Consider the following 19871-nt stretch of genomic DNA (forward strand, 5'->3'; position numbering starts at 1 on the left):
CAGGGGCAGGGCTTAGGTTTGATGGCTGGTTTTGGATTCACAGTACATGCACACACAAGAACAGAGAACAGTCTCGTATTCTCTGGCTCCTCATCCGCCCACTTCCCCACCAGCAGCCGCTGTTGGTTTCTCTTGTGCCCTCACTGAGCCATGTTGTTGGATAGAAACCACACACGCATAGAGTTTGGGGTTCTTTTTCTCTAAGTCACGAGTGAGATACACTGTTCACATTGTTCTGCGCCTTCTTTTCACTTAATGGCTCACTGGAGCTCTTTCCCTGTCCATATACAAAGAGCTGTCTCTTTCATTGATATGCAGTATTTCAAAATATGGATGTGCCTCATTTATACTATAGATCTAGGTACCATTTTAAACATACAAATGTCAGATAATGCTGATAGGCTGCCTTCTTTGAGAACACCAGGTGTGTAGAGAACTTTTGACCGGGTGGCGAAAGATGAGGGGCTCAGTTCCCTGTATGTATTCGTCAAGGGGACCTCGCTTGCTCAAATGGCACATGATGATGACATCATCCAGGCAACACAGTGGGTGGTTATTATCAATGAACACCAATAAGTGTCGATGCCCTTTGCCTTCAGCTGCCCGGAAAGCCTGCAGGGAAGAGAGCAGGCGGCTCCCCTCAGCGGAGCCAGCTCTGGTCTTGGCCTGCTCTTTCCCCATAGGAAGGATGCTACCCAGTCCACCCGAGGAGCAGAGGCTGGTGTGAGGGCAGAACAGTTAGGACACTATGCCCTGTGCCTTGGGGACCTAGCATCCCAGGCTCAGGGCTCACTACATTAGAAGGAAGCACAGTTACTCAGATTCTTCATCCTCATCCTGCTCTATTTAGAGGTTAAAAGACCCCATAAAGCAATGTGTGTCTTCCTTTTTACCCAAAGGAAGTGCTGATAGATTTTAGAGGCAGTTTTCATGAAAACTTTTACTCTCTGCCTCATCTCCCCAGCTCTCTACCCCTATAACACCACTAAAGAGCATGAGCACATGCTTGTCTCCTTTGAATTGTGACTGTCTCTCCCAACTCTGCCTTACAGCAATGGTTCAACATGTATAAACCCATCACCTACAACACAAACCTCCTCACTGAAGAGACCGACTCCTTTGTGAACAAGCTGGATCCTAGCAAAGTGTTCAAGAGCAAGAACAAGACCATAATCCCCAAAAAGAAAGGGCCTGTTCAGTCTGCAGGCGGCCAGAAAGGGCCCTCAGGTCCCGCTTCCACCTCTAAATCCTCCTCTGGGTCTGGAAACCCTGTCCGGAAATGAGCAGCCCCCTCCGCCTCCTCGCCTGCCCCACAGTGGTGATGTCGTGCACAGATGCCCTGGGCAGGACCCAACCTCAGAGTCTGTGTGTGGAACCACAGTCCTCTCTCTGTCTGCACTTGATCCCAGCAAAAGGCTGAGAAGCGATTCCTCTCCCCATCTAAATGACAGAATCCTAGGCCTTTTACTCCCATTGGCCTGAGCCAGGAGTTGGAAGGTCATATTCAGGTCTCCCCAAGAATCCTTCCACATACCCATTACAGCAGGTTGCGCCATCTGCTGCTCCTAGGAGATATGAGGAATGTAAGGTTTTATGTAAGTAACTAAGTAGATCTGTTAAGAGCTTTCTTCTCTTTCTACCCCAACCCCCAACCCCTCAGCAGTAATTGTAGAGGTTCCCCAAAGAAACCACTGGTTTTGACCTAGGAGGCATTAGAACTATGCTGTTTAATTGGTAGCCACTTTTAAAGCAGCTAAATTTAAACCATATTAAGAATTCAATTCCTCAGTTTTATTAGCCACATTGGAATATTTGCGTGGCTAATGGATTCTATATTAGACACCACAGAGACGATGAAACATTTCTATCATTGCAGAAAGTTCTGTTGGGTAGGTAGCACTACATTAGAATATTTTTGCATTACCTTTACTCAGATCAGTTCATTTTTGTTAGAGAATATTGAACACTCTCACAATTTGATGGGTTATAATGTTCCATGTAAAATCCTGAAGATACATTTTTATGTTTTTTATATCCTTCCCCACAAGCAAATCTTGCTTTGCTCATTTTTAATTTTCTATAAAGTTTTTCATCATCAGTTTTCTATAAAGTTTCTTGTTTCCAGTGTTTTGACGTGATATTTGCACATTTGCCAAAATCATCTTTCTCACATTGTTTTTTTTTTAAGAAGTGATTCTACTGTACCATGAAAACAAGACCTCCCAAGCATTGCTTTGCCAGGACTCTTCATGAAGAGTTTTGATGAAATCAGTTGCTATTGACAGGAGTTTCCACCTGCTCTGCCTACTCACAACTGCTCAGCAGTTCATGGAGTGGCAGAAGACGGTAGAGAGGAACCCAGGTGTCAAGGATAATAGCTGAGCTTTAGTCTTCTGCAAGTACTTTTCTTCCAGAACTCATCAGAGGGAGAACCAGCCAGTGCCAGAGGAGAGAGCCCAGCATTTGGCTGCTTCCCGAAGTCAAGGCTAGAAGGGGACTGAGAAGTTGTGTTGTTTGCCACTGTGGCGAGTTTGCTTCCTCTAGTGCTTTCGGAGCCCCTGAATTATTTCTGCATCAGTCCTGGCCCAGTTCTGGATTTCACAAATGAGGCAGCAGAGGAGCCACCAAAGCCACGCTGCCCTTGACACCAGCGACAGTCAGCTGGAGTCCCCAGAGGGCTTGTGGGCGGAAGCGGGTTCCACCGCGGAGAGGTTTGAGGGCTGTCTCAGGAGGAGCAGAGCAGTTAAGAGCAGGGCTGGCTACCTATACAGAGCCCAGTGCAGAACTGGGATGTGGGGCCTTTTCTCCAAAAGCCAGTAGACAGTACCATGAAAAGCACTAAAATGTTTTCCCTTTCTTCTCACAACTTGTTACAGGTTTTTTTGTTTGATACTCGATGCTATTCCAGGAAAAATTAAAGTGTTAAATTATTACAATTGTATCATTCATCTGTCTACTTTTGGGCTATTCCAATTTTAAATGCCACTATAAGAGCATTTAATTCATATTCAGAGTCAGCAGAATCACACAGTTATTTCATACCTGTTGTAGGTATATATGTCTCATTCTTACCAAAACAGTGGAAACAACACACAAAACTAGCTCAGCCATTATTTCACTTTTTGATACGTATAGTCTCTCTCAACTTACCAGGGAGAGAGGAAGGACTGAAAGAGAAATCAGGAGCTGCCCTCGGCTTTCCTTTCCTTCCGTGTCCTCGTTTCAGTGTGAGTGGTTGGCTACTACAGGAACGGAACATGAGTAGGAAGGGAAAGGTATGGGTTCCACAGTCACATATGCTTCTTAGAACATCATCACCACCTCTGTGTATTTGAATGAAATCTGGTTCAGATAGAAAGCGCGACCTCTGGGGCCTCGTGTCCTCACTTTCTCAGCTGTGGACATGACAAGCTTGCCTTAAACTCTGCCTCTCTTCATGTATGTAGGCCCACTGGAATTCTGTTCTCATGGGAATCACAAAGGCTGTAAGTGAAAGAGGTGGTAAGAACAGGGGACTAACACACTGCACGTATTTCCCCTGCTCACGTGTATACACCTTTGTCTCACCATACCTTGACTTACGCAAGTTCAGAGACAAAACTAGGAATTTCAAGGCAGTGGCAAAAGAACATTAAACCAAAGTAAGACCTTCTGAGTGCAAGGGCCTTGCATGACTGTGCAGATCATATGCACGTGAAGCTGGCCCTGGTGAAGGAGGAAGGGAGCACCCCTGGTTAGACCCCAGACAACAGGTCAAGAGGATTACATGGGGGAAAAGCTCACCAGGATGACAGTGTTTTGAAACTAAAGCAATTAAAATGGCAGTAGGCACTCATATCAGAGAAGGCCATGGCACCCCACTCCAGTACTCTTGCCTGGTAAATCCCATGGACAAAGGAGCCTGGTAGGCTGCAGTCCATGGGGTCTCTAGGAGTCGGACACAACTGAGCGACTTCACTTTCACTTTTCACTTTCATGCATTGGAGAAAGAAATGGCAACCCACTCCAGTGTTCTTGCCTGGAGAATCCCAGGGACAGGGAAGCCTGGTGGGCTTGCCATCTCCGGGGTTGCACAGAGTCGGACACGACTGAAGCAACTTAGCAGCAGCAGCAGCAGCAGGCACTTGTATAAATCAATTGCCCAGGGAAAAGAGTCTGTGCTGGAATCACAGAATGAGAATGAAAGCAGGATGCTTCATGACACGCTGATGTGGCTCAGATTGTGCATGAAGTGCCACATTGTCGTACTGCTCACATCCTGAAGCAGGGAGGCACCCAGGCCAAGGACAGGCACGACAAGGGGCAGCTTGCAGAGGGTAATCCACAGAACACCTCTTGGAGCTGCCCTCCCCAAATGTGGACATGCATCATTGTCGCTGAAGTTGGGTGCAGAAAACAAGATGCCCAGGTCTCCTCCAGACCTCCAAAATCAAAATTGTGAGGAAAGATTCCAAGCATCAGGACTTTAAATCAGCCACAATGATGACAATAATGTTCACAGGCTATCAAACTTTCTACTTAACGGGTCTGGGTGGGTTTGCTTTCATTGTGTAAAGGAATAAAAATGTTTTCAGTCCAGTGAAGCGTATACAATGATTGGAACAGAAGAACCAAGGGACCTTTTAGTTTCTGTTTGAAATACATCCATTTTTAAAACTTTTTATCATGGAGAGTTTTAAACATTTACAAAGATAGAATAGTATAATGAATCCCCATCTATCCATCACCTGGTTTCAACAACGACCAACCTATGATCTATCATATTTTATCTATACCTGTTCTTTACTCCTTTAATTTTTAAATAATTCCATTTTTAACTTAGCTGTTGATTTTTAAGTTATACTTCTTTGCATTCTGTTTTAGCAGTTGCTCTAGGGATTACAATATTAACTTTTCTGTTCAGTAGACACGTATGTACAGCGTCCCCAGTAGCCGCATTTCTGTAGTTAACTCCGCCTCCTTGACTGGAGTTGACAACACTGGGTAAGGACCAATTGAAACTGGGATGCTATGATGAATTTCCTTCTTTGGCTTAAGCCAACCCAGACTGGATTCTGTCTTTGCCACCAAGCATTCTCTGGTTAACACACCAGCCTTCATTATGGAGTTATTGTCAAGATTAAGTACGCAAGTGAAAAAGGCTGGTCCCTTCCTCCAGAAAGATTACATGACTGTAATCTTTCTAGCCGTTAGCTTTGTACACGAGCCAGGCTCTGCCTACTGCCCCACTCACTTTCCTTCCAAAATACCAGTGTGGTTCCCCCTTGTGTGACTTTACACCTGTGGTTTCCTACCTGTGGTGCTGGCCAGCCGCCTCACGTCTTCCTCCCCAGATCCAGCTCCAGTCCGTCTCTGCCTCAGAGCATCTGAGAAGCTGAGTCTGCAGGGAGAGCCCCCTCCGGGGGACCACTTCGCTCCATTACCGTGTCTTGCCTTGTCTCCTCTGTATCCTCAGTGGTTGTTGAGACAGAGGGTTACCACTGCGAGCCATGCTGCTTAGTGTGGAGCCACGTGAAACAGTAGTAGATGACACTTAAAATGAATTAATTCACAATTTTGTGCTGAATTAGGAGCTGCCACATACTTACATCCAGGAAAGACCAACAGAAACAGATCACCCAATAATGAGAAAAAATAAAAAGCTGTGGAAATGCTTAAATATTCATTTAAACTCTCAAAATGCAACCACTGCTGTATTTTAGAGGCAGGACATCCTCATTCAGCTCAGAGACCACCTCTTTCAAAAGACTCTGTCATAGTGAAATCTGCTGCTTATATGCCCATGTCTTGGCATCTGAACCACATCTCCCAGCCTGCCTCTTGCACATGGTGGCTATGACTCGGAAATCTTGTTTATCAGTGTCCCTTGTGGTTTCAGAAGTGGTATCTTTGTGGTTACACATCCCTACATTTCCTATAGCACCCAACACCTGAGCCTTGACCAGTACACACTCTGGTAAATGCAGCACTTGGCAACAGCCAACCAATTCATCTCACATAGATGATATCTATTGAGAGCAGGCCTGAAGGCAATAGTGAGGACCATGGTGAAAACAATGCAAGACCTGAAATGGTGCTTTGCAAAGCTTTATTACAGGGTGGACTTGGCTCTTGGAGATGTGTGCTCAGCCATGGCATATATCCCTGGGTCACACACACAGGCCTGATGTGGACTCTGCCGAGGAGATGGTGTGTCATCCAGGTGGGATGTGTCAGGAGAGAAGAGTGTGTATTTGATGGATGGCAGTGAACATCAATCACAGAATTCTCCACCAAGGACAGGGACCCACAAGGCTCAGGCCCCATATAGGCAGGCGATGGACATAGCTCCTTAAACACTGTTCTTAAGGTCTTGATGAACAGCACCCCAAAGCAATTTTATACACAATTTCACATGAAAATCTTTAAGTAGAATGAATAAACAGCAACAAGCACATAACAAGGTGTGTTCTCTCAGACCTGTGATGTCCAGGACAGTTGTGACTAGCCACAGATAGCCATTAAACTTAAAATTCAGAATTCTGCTCTTGTCACATTTTAAGTGTTCCGTAATCATGTATGTCTAGTGGCTACCATTTGAATAGGGCAGATATAGAACATTTCCATCATCATCAGAATGTTCTATTGGGCAACCCTGTCTTGGACTATGCATGGCTTATCTTCACAGTTCTCAGAATAACTGCTGCAAAGCCCTTTTGTAACATGCTATATTCAACAAAGAGTTTCCCTGGTGGCTCAGTGGTAGAGAAACTGCTTGCGGTGCAGGGGATGCGGGTTTGACCCCTCGGTTGGGAAGATCAAATGGCAGCCCATTCCAGTATTCTTGCCTGGAGAATCCCATGGACAGAGGAGCCTGATGGACTATAGTCCAGGGCATCACAAGAGTCGGAAACAACTTGGCAATTAAACCACCACCACCACCATATTCAACAAAGAACAGGGACATTTACTCAACTTCAGATACTTTTCTAAGATACAGCATCCCTTCACACTTTAAAGATTCTTTTTACAACCCCTGGCTCACAGGGCAAGCCCGGGATGAGTCAGCATGTTACTGCATACCTTGGAAAAGGGCTGGCTGTCCTGGCTGTAGAGTGGCCTGTGTGGGTTCTGGGCTTTCCCCCACATTGTAGACAAAGGCCCCAAAGCAGCTCAGCCTCTAGGGCTCTCCAGTGTCTCCAGCGTGGAAAGCTGAGGGAGGTGAAGGAGCAGGTTTTTGTTTTTGTTTTTAATAGTAGATGTTCAACCTGCATCTTAACGCACTTCATCTCTTCCGCCCTCCGAGGGAGCAGGTGGGCCCGACTGAGAACACGCTCCTGAGCTCGCAAGTACCCACTCGAGAAGTGACGCTTCTCAGATCACCTGCTTTTCCTCTGGGAATCAGTCACCTCCTTTTCTCACAACAGAAAGAGTATCTTGGAGATCCACCAGAGCAGGAACCCAAACAGTCCTCAGGACAGTTTCAGGCCAACAGAGGGAGGGACCTCATCCCTCAAGACAAAGCAGTGAAGTAAGGGCAAGATTAAGCCTCTGGAGAAACAGCTTACCTTTGCCAAGGCTCCAATTCCCAACTCGATACTTGTGTCATTTTTAAGTGAGGCCACCTCTTGGGCGAGACGGAGCTCTAGACGGCACTTGAGGGTCTGTGTTTCAATGTCTGGGGGCTTCTGAGGCATACCTGCTCCCACAGGTGGCTTGGGACTGTGTCCACCCAGGTTTGAGACAGAGGGTTGGGATTTTATTGATAGAATATATGCTTACTGAATCACTTAATGAGAAACGCTATTTTCCTTTAAACGTGATTCTAAACAGACTGCTGAGGCCTTAATTATCATCTTCACAAAGCATGTTTTTTGCCACTGAAAAAATGGGAAATCACCTTCAACATTTTTCTATAAACACAGCTTGTTAAGTTTACTTTCACCCAAAAGTGATGTCCTATTTTCTGATGTTAATTTAGGAAGTTGTTTAAATTTTCATAACCTTCACAAGTTTCAGGACAAGTTTTTCTTCCACAGAGAAATAAATAAGCTTTTTTTTTATACCACCTGCTGATGGGCTGCTGGATTAGAACCCACTTTCCTCTATTGAGACTGCACTTCTGAGGATGGTTTATACTGGGGAAAAGTGTGTTGTGTTAGCCACTCAGTCATGTCCAACTTTTTGCAACCTCAGGGACTATGAGCCCACCAGGATCTTCTGTCCATGAAAGTGGATTGCCATTCCCTTCTCCAGGAGATCTTCCCAACCCAGGGATTGAACCTGAGTCTCCTGCATTGCAGGTGGATTCTTTACCATCTGAGCCACAAGGGAAGCCCAAAGATGTGTCTTGTCAGAAGCAAGATTGCCACTTCCAATCTCATAGCTAATCTTCTGAGCCAGGAAGCTCTCTGACGTTGACTGAATTGCTCTAATTCTGTAGCCAGGTCTACCACTCAGATGTGTGCTGAGCTCCAGTCAAAACGACCTCAACCAGCATGATACTGGATGCTTGGGGCTGGTGCACTGGGATGACCCAGAGAGATGGTATGGGGGGGGGGGGGAGGTGAGAGGGGGTTCAGGATTGGGAACACGTGTATACCCGTGGCAGATTCATGTTGATGTATGGCAAAACCAATACAGTATTGTAAAGTAAAATAAAATAAAAAAAAGAACATCTTATTTTTCAGGGGCTGGATACAGCAGCTCCAAATGCTTCCCCAGGCAGCCATCTCTTTCTGTACAGCAACCTTTCAGATTCTTACTTGAAACTTGGGGTTTACAAAAATACAATTATTCCACTGGATACTTGATTCAGACATTTTTTGGGAAGGATGACTTTCTGTGTCTTAGCCCACTGCCCTTCCCAGAAGTACCTGACTGTCACCCAGCGGAACCCCCTCCCACAAAGCAGAGCAGTGTTGAAAGCCCCGCTGGGCAGAAGCTGTCAAGGGGCAAGGAGTCTCTGAAGGGAAATGAGCTTTCTGGAATTTTTTCTGATAGAGCAAAAGCCCGGGCGCTGCGGGGACCTGTCACAGTCCAAGAAGCCTGCTGCTCACACAGGGACAGGAGGTGCCCACTTACCTCCTGGTGGACTCATGCCAGATCTGTAACGTGCTGTGCTCATCCTCGGTGGAGTTTCTTTTCTTCCAGTTTTACTGAGATATAATTAACATATAGCCCCGTATATGTTTAAGGTATACAGTCCAATGATTTGACTTACATACATCATGAGATGATTACACAGTAAGTTTAATCAACACCCATTTCATGTAGATGCAAAATTAAAGAAACAGGAAAAAGTATTTCTGTGATAAGAACGTCTAGGATTTACTCTCTAAACAACCTTATATATAACATTCAGCACTGTTGATCATATTTACCATGTCCATTACGCCCCTAGCACTTACTTATCTTATAACTGAAACTGTGTAGCTTTTGAATGCCTTCCTCCAATTCCGCCTCCCCCCATCTGCTGCCTGTGGTAACCACAAATCTGACCTCTTTCTCCTGGAGTTTAAGTATAATTGAACTTCGCGTTAGTTCCTGGTATACAATACAGCCATTCAATGTTTCTATACATTTCAAAATATCACCATGATAAGTCGTTACCATATGTCACTGTAAAAAAAATATTATGCAATTATTGGCTATATTTCCCACTCTGTACATTTCATAGCTGTGACATTTACTTTATAACTGGAAGTTCGTACCTCTTAATTTCCCTCTCTTATTTCTCCTTCCTCCAACCCTCCCCTCAAGCAGCCACCTGTTTCCTCTATATCTGTGAATGTGTTTTATTAAGTTTGTTTTCATTTTTAGATTCCATACCTAAGTAAAATCACACAGTTTTTGTCATTCTCTAATTTTACTTACCATAATACTCTCTAGTTCCATCCCTGTTGGCACAATGGCAAGTTTCATCTTTTTATGACTAACACACTACTCAGTGTGTGTGCACATAGATATCACATCTTTCTTATTCATTCATCTATCGATGGGCACTTAGGTTGCTTCCAATTTGGGCTATTATAAATAATGCTGCAATAAAAATAGGGGTGCACATATCTTTTCTGATTAGTGTCTTTGCTTTCTTCAGATGAGTGCCCGGGAGTGGAATCACTAGATCATATCAGTTCTATTTTTAATTTTTTTGAGGAGCCCATATCCTGTTTTCCACAGAAGCTATACCAATGTGCATCCCCACCAACAAGGTTTCCCTTTTCCACATTTTCCCCAACACTTGTTATTTGTTGTCTTATGTTTTATAATAACCAGATATTTCATTGTAGCTTTGATTCGCAGTTCTCTGGTGATGTTGAGCATCTTTTCAGATGCCTGTTGGCCATCTCTTTATTTTCTTTGGAAAAATGTCTATTCATAATCAGGTTTTTTTTTTCCTTTCATTGAATTGTAGACGTTCTTTGGATATTTTGGATATTAACCCCTCATCAGATATATTGTTTGCAAATGTCTTCTCCCATGCTGTAAGTGGTCGTTTCATTTTGTGTATAGTTTCTCTCAATGTGCAAAAGCTTTTGAATTTCATGTAGTCTCATTAGTTTATTTTTTGTTTCCTTTGCCTGAGCAAAAAAAAAAAAAAAAAAATATATATATATATATATATATATATATATATAACTAAGAGCTATATGTCAAAGAGCACACCGCCTATGTTTTGTTCTAGAAGCTTTGTTGTTTCAGGCCTCATGTCCAAGTCTTTAACCCATTTTGAGTTTACTTCTGTGTGCGGTGCAACAGTAGGCCAGGCTGACGCTTTTGCATGTAGCTGTCCATTTTTCCAACACTGTTTATGAGGCTATATCTTCCCCATTGTATATTCTTGCCTCCTTTGTCACAGATTGACAATACAAGTGTGAGTTCATTTGCGGGCTGTCTATTCTGTTCCATTGATCCATGTGTCTGTTTTTTACTGGTTCCATACTGTTGATGACTGTAGCTTTGCAGTATAGTTTGAAATCAGGGACTATGATGCCTCTAACTTTGTTCTTTCTCATGATCATTTTGGCTATTCAGTATCATTTGTGTTTCCATAAAATTTTAGGATTATTTGTTCTACTACTGGAAAACACACTATTGGTATTTTGATAGGGACTGCACTGAATCTGTAGATTGCCTGAGTATAACAGCATAGTTATTTTAATAGTATTCTTCCCATCCATAAGCATGGTATATCATTGTATACCCTTCCCTCCACCCTACACTTTCTCAATAAGTTTATTTTTAAATAGAAAAAGAAAAAAACCCTCAAGACTCCAAAGAAACTAAAACACAGGTATCTTTAAAAGAAAAGTATTTGCCTTTCTTTACCAGCAGTTTTGTAATTTCAACCCAGATTAAGAAATAGGCACAAAAATACATATAGTGATGACCAGCACAATTAGCAACATCTCACACTGCAAAGTACTATTCACTTTAATGCTTCTCAAAAGTCTTTAAGAAATATTTAACTTCTTGAATTAAAAACACCAATTGAGGCAGACAGAATGAATGGTGACAAGGAGAGAGGAAATGAACTACAGAAGAAAATCACTCTGATTCACTAAAACTACTAAACCAAATCCCAGTAAAAAGAGGCCTTCTTTACCTAGCTGTAACCAAGAAATTAGCTGCCTTAGTTTGCTCCCTCTGAGAATATTTTAATCCCTAAAATAAAATTAACATTAGATTTATTGAGTCACTTCTTTGCAAACGTGACCTTTTATTCTACAGCAGTAACTCTCAGCAGAACACCAGGGACTCCTAGAAGGGCATCAAAGTATTTGTTCATTAAATGCATGGAAAAAAAATTCATCTTCCTTTTCTTTGCCCATCACGATCCCCAGTGATACAGAAATTCCACGTTCATATTTCAGGCTGAGGCTTTGACAAACCACTAAACCACATGTGGAATATAATACATGTTATTTAGAATCATAAGGAAATAAACATTAATACCCTATGCATCTTTTTCAATAAAGTGATGAAATAAACTCAGTTGTCTGGAATACACAGACCTAACTCTTGCAGGTTCTAGGCTCTCTGGGGTACTCATGTATTATTTGACAAATGTCTGTTTGAAAGAGCTCCTTGTCTCCCATAGAGTAAAGAGGCAGAAGGTTGCGGGGGGTGGGACGGGGTGTCAAAATCACAAAGGCCAATTGGGTGAATATATTATCTTAGCTCTTCAGACCACATGACCGCATCCTGTCTCTACAGGACACCTGCCCAGAATCAGGAACACAGGGTCACAGAGGTTCTGGAAGTGAGAAACTGGTAGAATTGGTGACCTGACCATCTTTTGACACCACCCCCTTGAATACTGGGCTTCCCTGGTGGCTCAGACGGTAAAGAATCCGCTTGCAGTGTGGGAGACCTGGGTTTGATTCCTGGGTTGGGAGGATCCCATGGAAAAGGAAATGGCCACTCCACTATTCTTGCCTAGAGAATCCCATGGACAGAGGAGCCTGGTGGGCTACAGTTCACGGTGTCGCAAAGAGTCGGACATGACTGAGCAACAGCGATTGTTAAGTGTCCCCTGTTTCCGGAGATGGAGGTTCTTCAGAGGGAGCCATGCACCCTGTGAGGGGCTGAGGGTCTCTGTGGAGGGCTTCAGGCCCCTCAGAGTGGCTCTGTGTTGACAGCCCCTCACAGCACCTTCCCCTCTAGACGCCTGAGCTTCTGATGGCTGCGCTTGAGCACCAAGGACAGTCCTTCTCATTCTGAACTTCTCCGCAGACAAAGCTTCAACTTTTCATTTTTCTTTTGGTGACTTAATAAATTCTTTGAGAAAATGAATTTTTACATTAGAGGCCAGTGAGTGAGTTGCAGAATTCACATTTTTTAAACACTACTCTAGTTTTTGCTTCAGCATCAAAAAGGAGCAAAAACAAAGCATGCGGGCAAGGTGATACATGGGAGGTTATTGCTAACTTGTACTGCCAGGAAGACCGTGCCTAATTAATCTGGAGTTACAAAGAGCACACGTCAGCGTTTCTCACTCAGTTAACAAAAGGAAATCCAAAGGGCTTGGAGGCCATACGGAGTCAGGGTCCTTCTCATGAGCCTGAGAAGAGGTTTTGTGGATCCAGAAGAAGCCGAGCCTATGGAGCTATTAAAGGTTCTACGCAGGAGAATAAAGGTTTCCAGTTACGGCATTAAACTCTGTTTATTTAGTATTTGAAACAGGGTGTACATTTATGAATTATATAAACATTTATTAATAGTACATCTAAAATCCACAACCAGTAAACAATCTGTGCTTTCTTTTTTGGAGCTGACATCTGCATGTTTTGGTGTTGTGGAGGGACCCCGTCTGTGAACCTAACCAAACTGCCTCATGACCACGGTAACTGTGAAGTGATCTGCTCCTGCAAAGGGGCTGTCCCTGGCACAGAAAAGGTGTCACGCTTTTGGAACTACTAAGCCAGGTGTCAAGGAAAGAAGAGACACACAGCGGACACGATGAAGAAAGTACAGGAAGGGGACGTCGGGATCCGAGTCACAAGCCGGGCGGTGACACCGAGACATGCGTGCCCCACCTTCAGAAGCTTCAGGCGTTAGAGTCTCCGCACCTCCCACCGGAGGGGCTCCCCCCGAGCAGGAGCTTGCACTCGGCGCAGACACGCTTCTGAGGGCACCGTGGGGGTCACAGCTGCAGCTCCGAGGTGCCCACCAGGCCCAGGGCCCGCGCTTCTTCTGGAGTCAGGCCGCTCTTCAGGGTCCTGCGCACTGCCGGGGCCAGAGACGAAGGGGCGAGAAGAGAGGGCAGTGTTAGCAGCCAGGCCCCTTCCCCGAGGAGCCACAGCGCTCACGACCCCCAGCCCCACCCTACCCCTGCTGAAGAGCCCCGGCTGACTGGCTGTTTTCAGGGCAGGGAAAAAAATCTAGGGGCTGCCAGAGGCTGCCCTGGAGATGACCCAGGCACCACCCTGGAGAGTCAGGCAGAGAGGGGACCGCATAGGAGGAGTGAAGCGGGGAGAGGCCCGCCCTGATGAGTGTCTGAGAAAGGGTGTGAACTACAAAACGCAGGTGGCATGTTGAGAGTGCAGCCTTTCTCAGGACAAGGAGCAGATCAGAGCTGTTAAGGAATTCCAGAGTACAGGAAAACACACGTTCCAATGATGCAAATGAGGTGAGATGATCCCGCAAATCTGCAGAGACATACCTCTGCAGAGGCCCCCGAGCAAGGTGTTAACGTAACCCAGCACAGGAGGGGAGTCATCAGGATGAGCCCCCGACAAGTGCTGTGGTCTTGGTCTCAACTCCTCAAAGAGCCTCTAGAGAGAAGAACCACTGACTCCTTGTGGACTCGATGCCAAGGAGCAAACAGCCAAACCTCTGAGTGGACTTGGTGGATGTTCTCTGTGAGACACACACAGGGTTCAAGAAGGACCAGTGACCTCCCGCCCTGAGGTTTACAACTGGTGGTCAGAGGAACACTCATATTTAATTGACTGAGAATTGGCTTACGTTTGCCTGACATTATGGGTTTTCCACTATTTAGTGTGATCAGTTTCAATGTCAGAATAGAGGCTGGATAAGGCTGAAGGATGAGGCAGCTGGCCCTTCCAAGACTGGTCTTTTCATTTGAAAGCTTTCCTAATTACATTTTCCTGCATTGATAAATTGTATTTGGCCTACTCTGTATGAAAGTCATACAGAGTTTGGGATATCTCTTCTATTTTCAGAAGTGATGTGTCATACAGCTACCATCTACTCTAAATCATCAATCAGCTAGAGTCGCTGAGATCACCAGGGAAGGCCTTTGATCAGAATGCAGAGAAAGTAAAGCTCACCCTTATTGTTTCCCACTTTCCTTGCCAGATCTAATTCCCCACATTCCCTCCATGACAAGGGAGCCTATGTCCTCTGAGACCTCCACAGAGGCAAGGCCCCCATCTCGAGTGTCTGTAGACAACTCCTGTATCCATGCCTCCCTGGGCAAAAGCCCACTTAGCCCATGGACAAAGGGCCTGAAAGAGTCAGGTCTCTGGTAGAACAAACAGTGACTAATATCTACTAATGAACACTTTTTTCTCTCCCAGGAATGAGCACTTTGGAAAGGAAAGGGAAAGTGTTAGTCGCTAAGTTATGTCCAACTCTTTGCAACCCTGTGAACTGTAGCCCACCAGGCTCCTCTGTCCATGGGATTCTCTAGGCAAGAATACTGGAGTGCGTAACCATTCCCTTCTCCAGGGGAACCTTCCCCACCCAGGGATCGAACCTGGGTCTCCTGAACTGCAAGCAGATTCTTTACCATCTGAGCCACCAAGGAAGTCTTACTTTGGACAGGGGCCAACACCTAATCCATCAGTCAGTCAACAGATACTTCATGGAGAACCTATTGTTGGCTCAGCTCTTTAACTCAAAGAATGGATACACTTAGGGTTTTTAATAGCAGCACAAAGTTTTGCAGTGAGGGTATCCTCAGATCAGGCCACTGCACACACTACTGCATTTCCAAGCCCAGCAGGGCCCCAGAGCCCCCGGCCACAGCTGCTCCTGCACCAGCTCACCCTCCCCCAAGCCCAGACATCCTGGGCTCCAGACTGAGCATCTAACTCATCCAGACAAAATGCTTGGCTCCGGAGCCTTGGCTGGGGGCAGATTGCATGTAACTGAGTAATGGAATTTGTTCTATGGGGCAGCAATAAAAATACTAGTTTGTAATACCCTTTATGTTCTTTAAACACTCCTTCAAGGGTTTGTTAAAGAAAGATAATTTTAGCGGCAGAAAACAAGATGAAGTATTTCTCATTCTTGACAAGGACGGCTGAGACCTCTTATCCAAGACAGAAGCTTCTGCCTGAAGAAGTCCGTGCTGCACTAGGAGGGCATCTCACGTTTCCTTGGCAACAGGAGGTGGCACGGCCTAGTGACCACTGCTCTGCACAGCTCTGCACCCTCGTGGATTACCTGCTTGGCCCAATGACCACACGAGCTGGTGGGCATTGAAAGATGCCTCTCTTAGATCTGTTCACATGTTAGCCCTATAACTAGAGTGCTCAGTTCATGTAAATATTTGAGTAAGGACCCTGGCACCTTATAGAACAGGCTATACTCTCCTAACAGATATGGGCCTCAGGCCAGCTGATCCAGGAGCAGGCCAGAGAACAGAACAAAGCTTAATGGTACTGTCCCAGCCTTGCTGCGCTCAGCCTCATGGTCTACTCCCACGTTTTGATGCTGTAGACCCCTGAGACCCCTCCGGCCCAGGCTTTTCTCTGCTGTGGCGAAAAGCCAGTGTAAGTAAAGGTCCCTCTGCTTGCCAGATGAGCCCCTGAAAGGAAGGGATGCAAAGAAAATTTGCCCCATTTATGGAATCCTAATTTCTGTAGGCCTTCCTGACAATTCAGATAAATTCTCCCAGAAATATATTAACCCTGAAGAGGACCTTAAGAATTCGAACACTTTGCTAAAAACTCAAAGTTAATTCACCTTACCAGTGGAAAGTAGATGTGTAATGCAGGTTTTGAAATCAGCTTGGTACCCCAATTCAAGTCCTACACGGAAAGGGCCCTTACAGTGTCTGTCTACCTGCTCATCAGTTAACTCATTCATTCAACAGCGGTTACAGGAGCCTCCACCTCGAGCCAAGTGTCATCTCAAGGAGGCCCAGAGCTGACAGGGACGTGGAGTGAGGGGAAGGGCACAGGGCAGCAGACCCTGCCGGCACAGGGGGTGACTCTCACGCAGCAAGTTTCCAGAAAGCAAAGAAGGGCTGGGGATGTATGAGAAGGAGGGGATCAGCAGAATATGGGACTCACACAGCAGAAACTAGCTTCCCATCAAACAGGGCATTCTCAAATAGCACGTCTCAAGTGCTGGCGAGCGAGGAAGAAGGTGGGGGGCTGGAGGGGCTGGCTTCCATCTGATAAGATAACATCTGGGCCCCTTTCCATTGCCCCCCCTCCTGCTCCCCGCCTGAACGCTCTGGCTGCCTCGGAGCTCCCCGGCTTGTCACATGCGATTGCCTCCCATCCCCGCAGCTGCTTAACAAAGAACAGACCGTGGAAATGTTTATCCTTGTCTGTCCCGCAGCCCTTCCATAGACGGCCTGGGTCACTCTGCTGGCACCAGCAGCCACTTGACGCCCCAGGCACTTGTCACAGCTCCCAGAACGCCAGCCCTGGGATCCGACCCGGGGCACCTCTACTGTCAGCATGCAGCACAGGGGGGTCTGGGGCTCATGGAAAAATCCTGAGTTTGTTTTCTCTTTTCTTCCCCCTCCACCCTTGAGTTGAAAAAAACTTTTGTTTAATCCTCCAAAGTGCTCCCAGGTGACTCTGTTAAGTTGAATCTGAGAAGAATGATGGTGGTTGCCGTTTCCTGAGCACTACCACGGATTATTTCATCCCGATTTTGTGGAAACCCTATGAGATGAGGCCAGGGAACGAGCAACCGTGGCATGGAGAGACAGAGACCCTGGCCCCATGGAGGGTGGGAGAGAAGGATTCGGACCAAGACGTTCGAACCAGAGCCCACCCTGGACAGCTGGGCCCTGACAAGCCTGGCAGCCCACGCGCCGACAATTTTTCATTCTGATGGCAGATGGACTGAGTTTTACTCCCATGTGACAGAAAGCCACATGTGCGCTCTTTGGATCACTGACAGATTTTTCTTTTTCATTTTTTGTCATATAATGCCAAGCGATCTGGAAATAAGTCGTTGTTGCTGTTTGTAATCCTTAAGATCCTAAAGACTGTTCTGATGAGTATCCTGAGAATAGCATGTGCAGGACGACAGGGACTCACATCAGAGCCTGAAGATGTCCCACGTGTTTTCGTTTTGGCTTTGGGAAGTAACTGGCCCAGCTGCTATCAGAGCTGTTCGTTTATGCAGCCCTTGTTCCTGGAGGGACCTGTCTGCTGAGGGAGAAAAATTATGGGTCCAGTCCTGCCCCTTTGGACTTAAATACCAGGAGCTGTGTGTCATTCTTAGTAATTCAATGCTAGACATTCTGTGGGATTTTTGTGGGTTTGGGTGTTTTATTTTTTTTGGTCAATGTTTAACCTTTTAGGTTAATTTCCTTACTTTTGCCCTCCATCTTTTTTTTCACATAACATCCTGTCCATTAAAAGCAAGGTTCCCCAAATTGACAGCTTTCTACAAAATAACTGGCCGGTACTTTCCGAAAGTGTCAAGGTCATGAATGTCTGCCACAGAGCAGAGGAGATTGAGAAGACACGATGACAGCCCAACATGGGGCTCGAAGCAGGGTGACGGACCAGAAAAGGGCGTGCATTGGTGGGACACCGGCGAAATCTGAGTCAAGACTGCAGCTGAGTTAACAGTCAACTCTGACACATCCTCCTACAGCGCGCAGGGTGTTAACACCGAGGGGAGCTGGGCGAAGGACAGAAGGCAACTCTCGGAGCTTACTTTTGAAACTTTTTTGCTAAGTCTTAAAATTCTTTCAAAATAAAAAGCTAAAAAAAAAAAAAAAAACTTCAAATGACAACAGCAAGGGGCTAAGGTTCCCAAAGCTGGTTGATTTAAACTGGACTTTGCAGGCTCAGCCTGGGCCACCAAGAACCAGTGTCTCTGGGAGAGACCCCCAAAGTGCATCCTGACCTCCTGGGAGATTCAGATGCCTGACTTGGGAACAAGAAGGCAGAGGAATAGGCAGACGTGTAGTACCTCTCTCTCCAGGGATACATCAGGAATACACCTTCAGACACAGAGATGCATGGAGAACGGCAGCTAAGAGTGGACAGGGGTACCTGACCAGCGTAAAAGAATATACAGAACCACGCACAACTCGGTAGGACAAAGGAACTAGGAGGAAAAAACAGGAGTGTTGCTAGGACTGGACCTACCCTCGGCAGGTGGGGGAACTGAAGCAGGGGTCCGATCCCCGCATCAGGGCAATTGTCTGAGTCAGGAGAAATATTTAAGGCTGAGAGTGAAACAGCTGACCTGTGGCAGCCTAAATGGAATGAGAATCAGACAGTCCTTGCCACAGCCGTACCTATCCTGGACAGGAACACTGGTCTCCTGGAAGGTGCAGATCCCTGACTTAAGTCATTACCATCTGACTGCGATGCAGCAAAGCTGCTCAGGAAGGCGATGGCCTTTGTGGTGACAGGCCTGACCCAGAACTAAGTTCACTCACGCCGAGACGGCTCTTGGCAACATTTACGGTTGTTGTTCAGTCACTAAGTTGTGTCCAACTCTTTGCAACCCGGAGGACTGTAGCCCACCAGGCTACCCTGTCCAAGCAAAATTACTAGAGTGGGTTGCCATTTCCTTCTCCAGGGGATCTTCCCAGATCAGGGATCGAACCCTTGCCTCCTACAATGGCAGGTAGATTCTCTACCACTCAGCCACTGTTGGGAGGCCCCACATTTATGGCATCAGGCACTTTCTACAACCTCTGGTCTGGCCACAGTCGTGGCTGTGCAGTCCCTACCCCACTTCCCACCTACATCTGTAGCTGTGTTCACATCCAGCGCTCCTCCACCATCTCTTCGGTTGCTAGCTAGGCACTGAGCAGAGAGCAATCAGTGAAAATGCAAAAGCAGACTGCCTTTCATGAGTCACCCAGTGGGGAGGACAGGGGGAGAGAGGGCGGAGTCTGGCCAGGGAGAGAAGAAATGAAACAGTTCCTCCATGGCTTTCTGGGCTCAGAGTTCTCAGCATTGTTGCAAGTCCTGGGCAGGACAGAAATGCCTTCCCACTTTTCAGATGAAGCCCAGCTCCTTAGTGTGTGTCCAAGATGTCACGACAGTACTAGACACACACTGTGCTGACAACCCAGGCTTCTGTGCACAGGGGCAAGCCACTGCGCCAGAGTCCCGGGGGTAAAAAGAGACGGCAAGATGGGTCTGGTCCACGAACTACAGCGGATCAAGTGAGGTGGACAGTGGTGCTCAGGGAGGGAGGTGGGT

At 46.1% G+C, this 19871-nt stretch overlaps 2 protein-coding genes across 14 annotated transcripts in view; one reads left to right on the forward strand and one right to left on the reverse strand.

Annotated features, from left to right (window-relative positions):
* TPGS2 (tubulin polyglutamylase complex subunit 2) overlaps nucleotides 1-4578 on the forward strand; it is a 69067-nt gene extending 64489 nt beyond the window's left edge. For all 5 annotated transcript variants that reach the window (XM_060405331.1, XM_042239371.2, XM_042239370.2 and 2 more), the window contains one exon: nucleotides 1053-4578. In XM_060405331.1, coding sequence (XP_060261314.1) covers nucleotides 1053-1283 — 231 coding nt within the window. In that variant the 3' untranslated portion in view covers nucleotides 1284-4578. The remainder of the gene's footprint in view (nucleotides 1-1052) is intronic.
* Nucleotides 4579-13128: 8550 nt separating this feature from the next.
* Nucleotides 13129-19871, reverse strand: part of FHOD3 (formin homology 2 domain containing 3) — a 528593-nt gene continuing 521850 nt past the window's right edge. For all 9 annotated transcript variants that reach the window (XM_042239380.2, XM_027960707.3, XM_042239379.2 and 6 more), the window contains one exon: nucleotides 13129-13710. In XM_042239380.2, coding sequence (XP_042095314.1) covers nucleotides 13628-13710 — 83 coding nt within the window. In that variant the 3' untranslated portion in view covers nucleotides 13129-13627. The remainder of the gene's footprint in view (nucleotides 13711-19871) is intronic.

This window comes from Ovis aries, chromosome 23 (genome assembly GCF_016772045.2).
Source record: "Ovis aries strain OAR_USU_Benz2616 breed Rambouillet chromosome 23, ARS-UI_Ramb_v3.0, whole genome shotgun sequence".
NCBI classification, from domain to species: domain Eukaryota; kingdom Metazoa; phylum Chordata; class Mammalia; order Artiodactyla; family Bovidae; genus Ovis; species Ovis aries.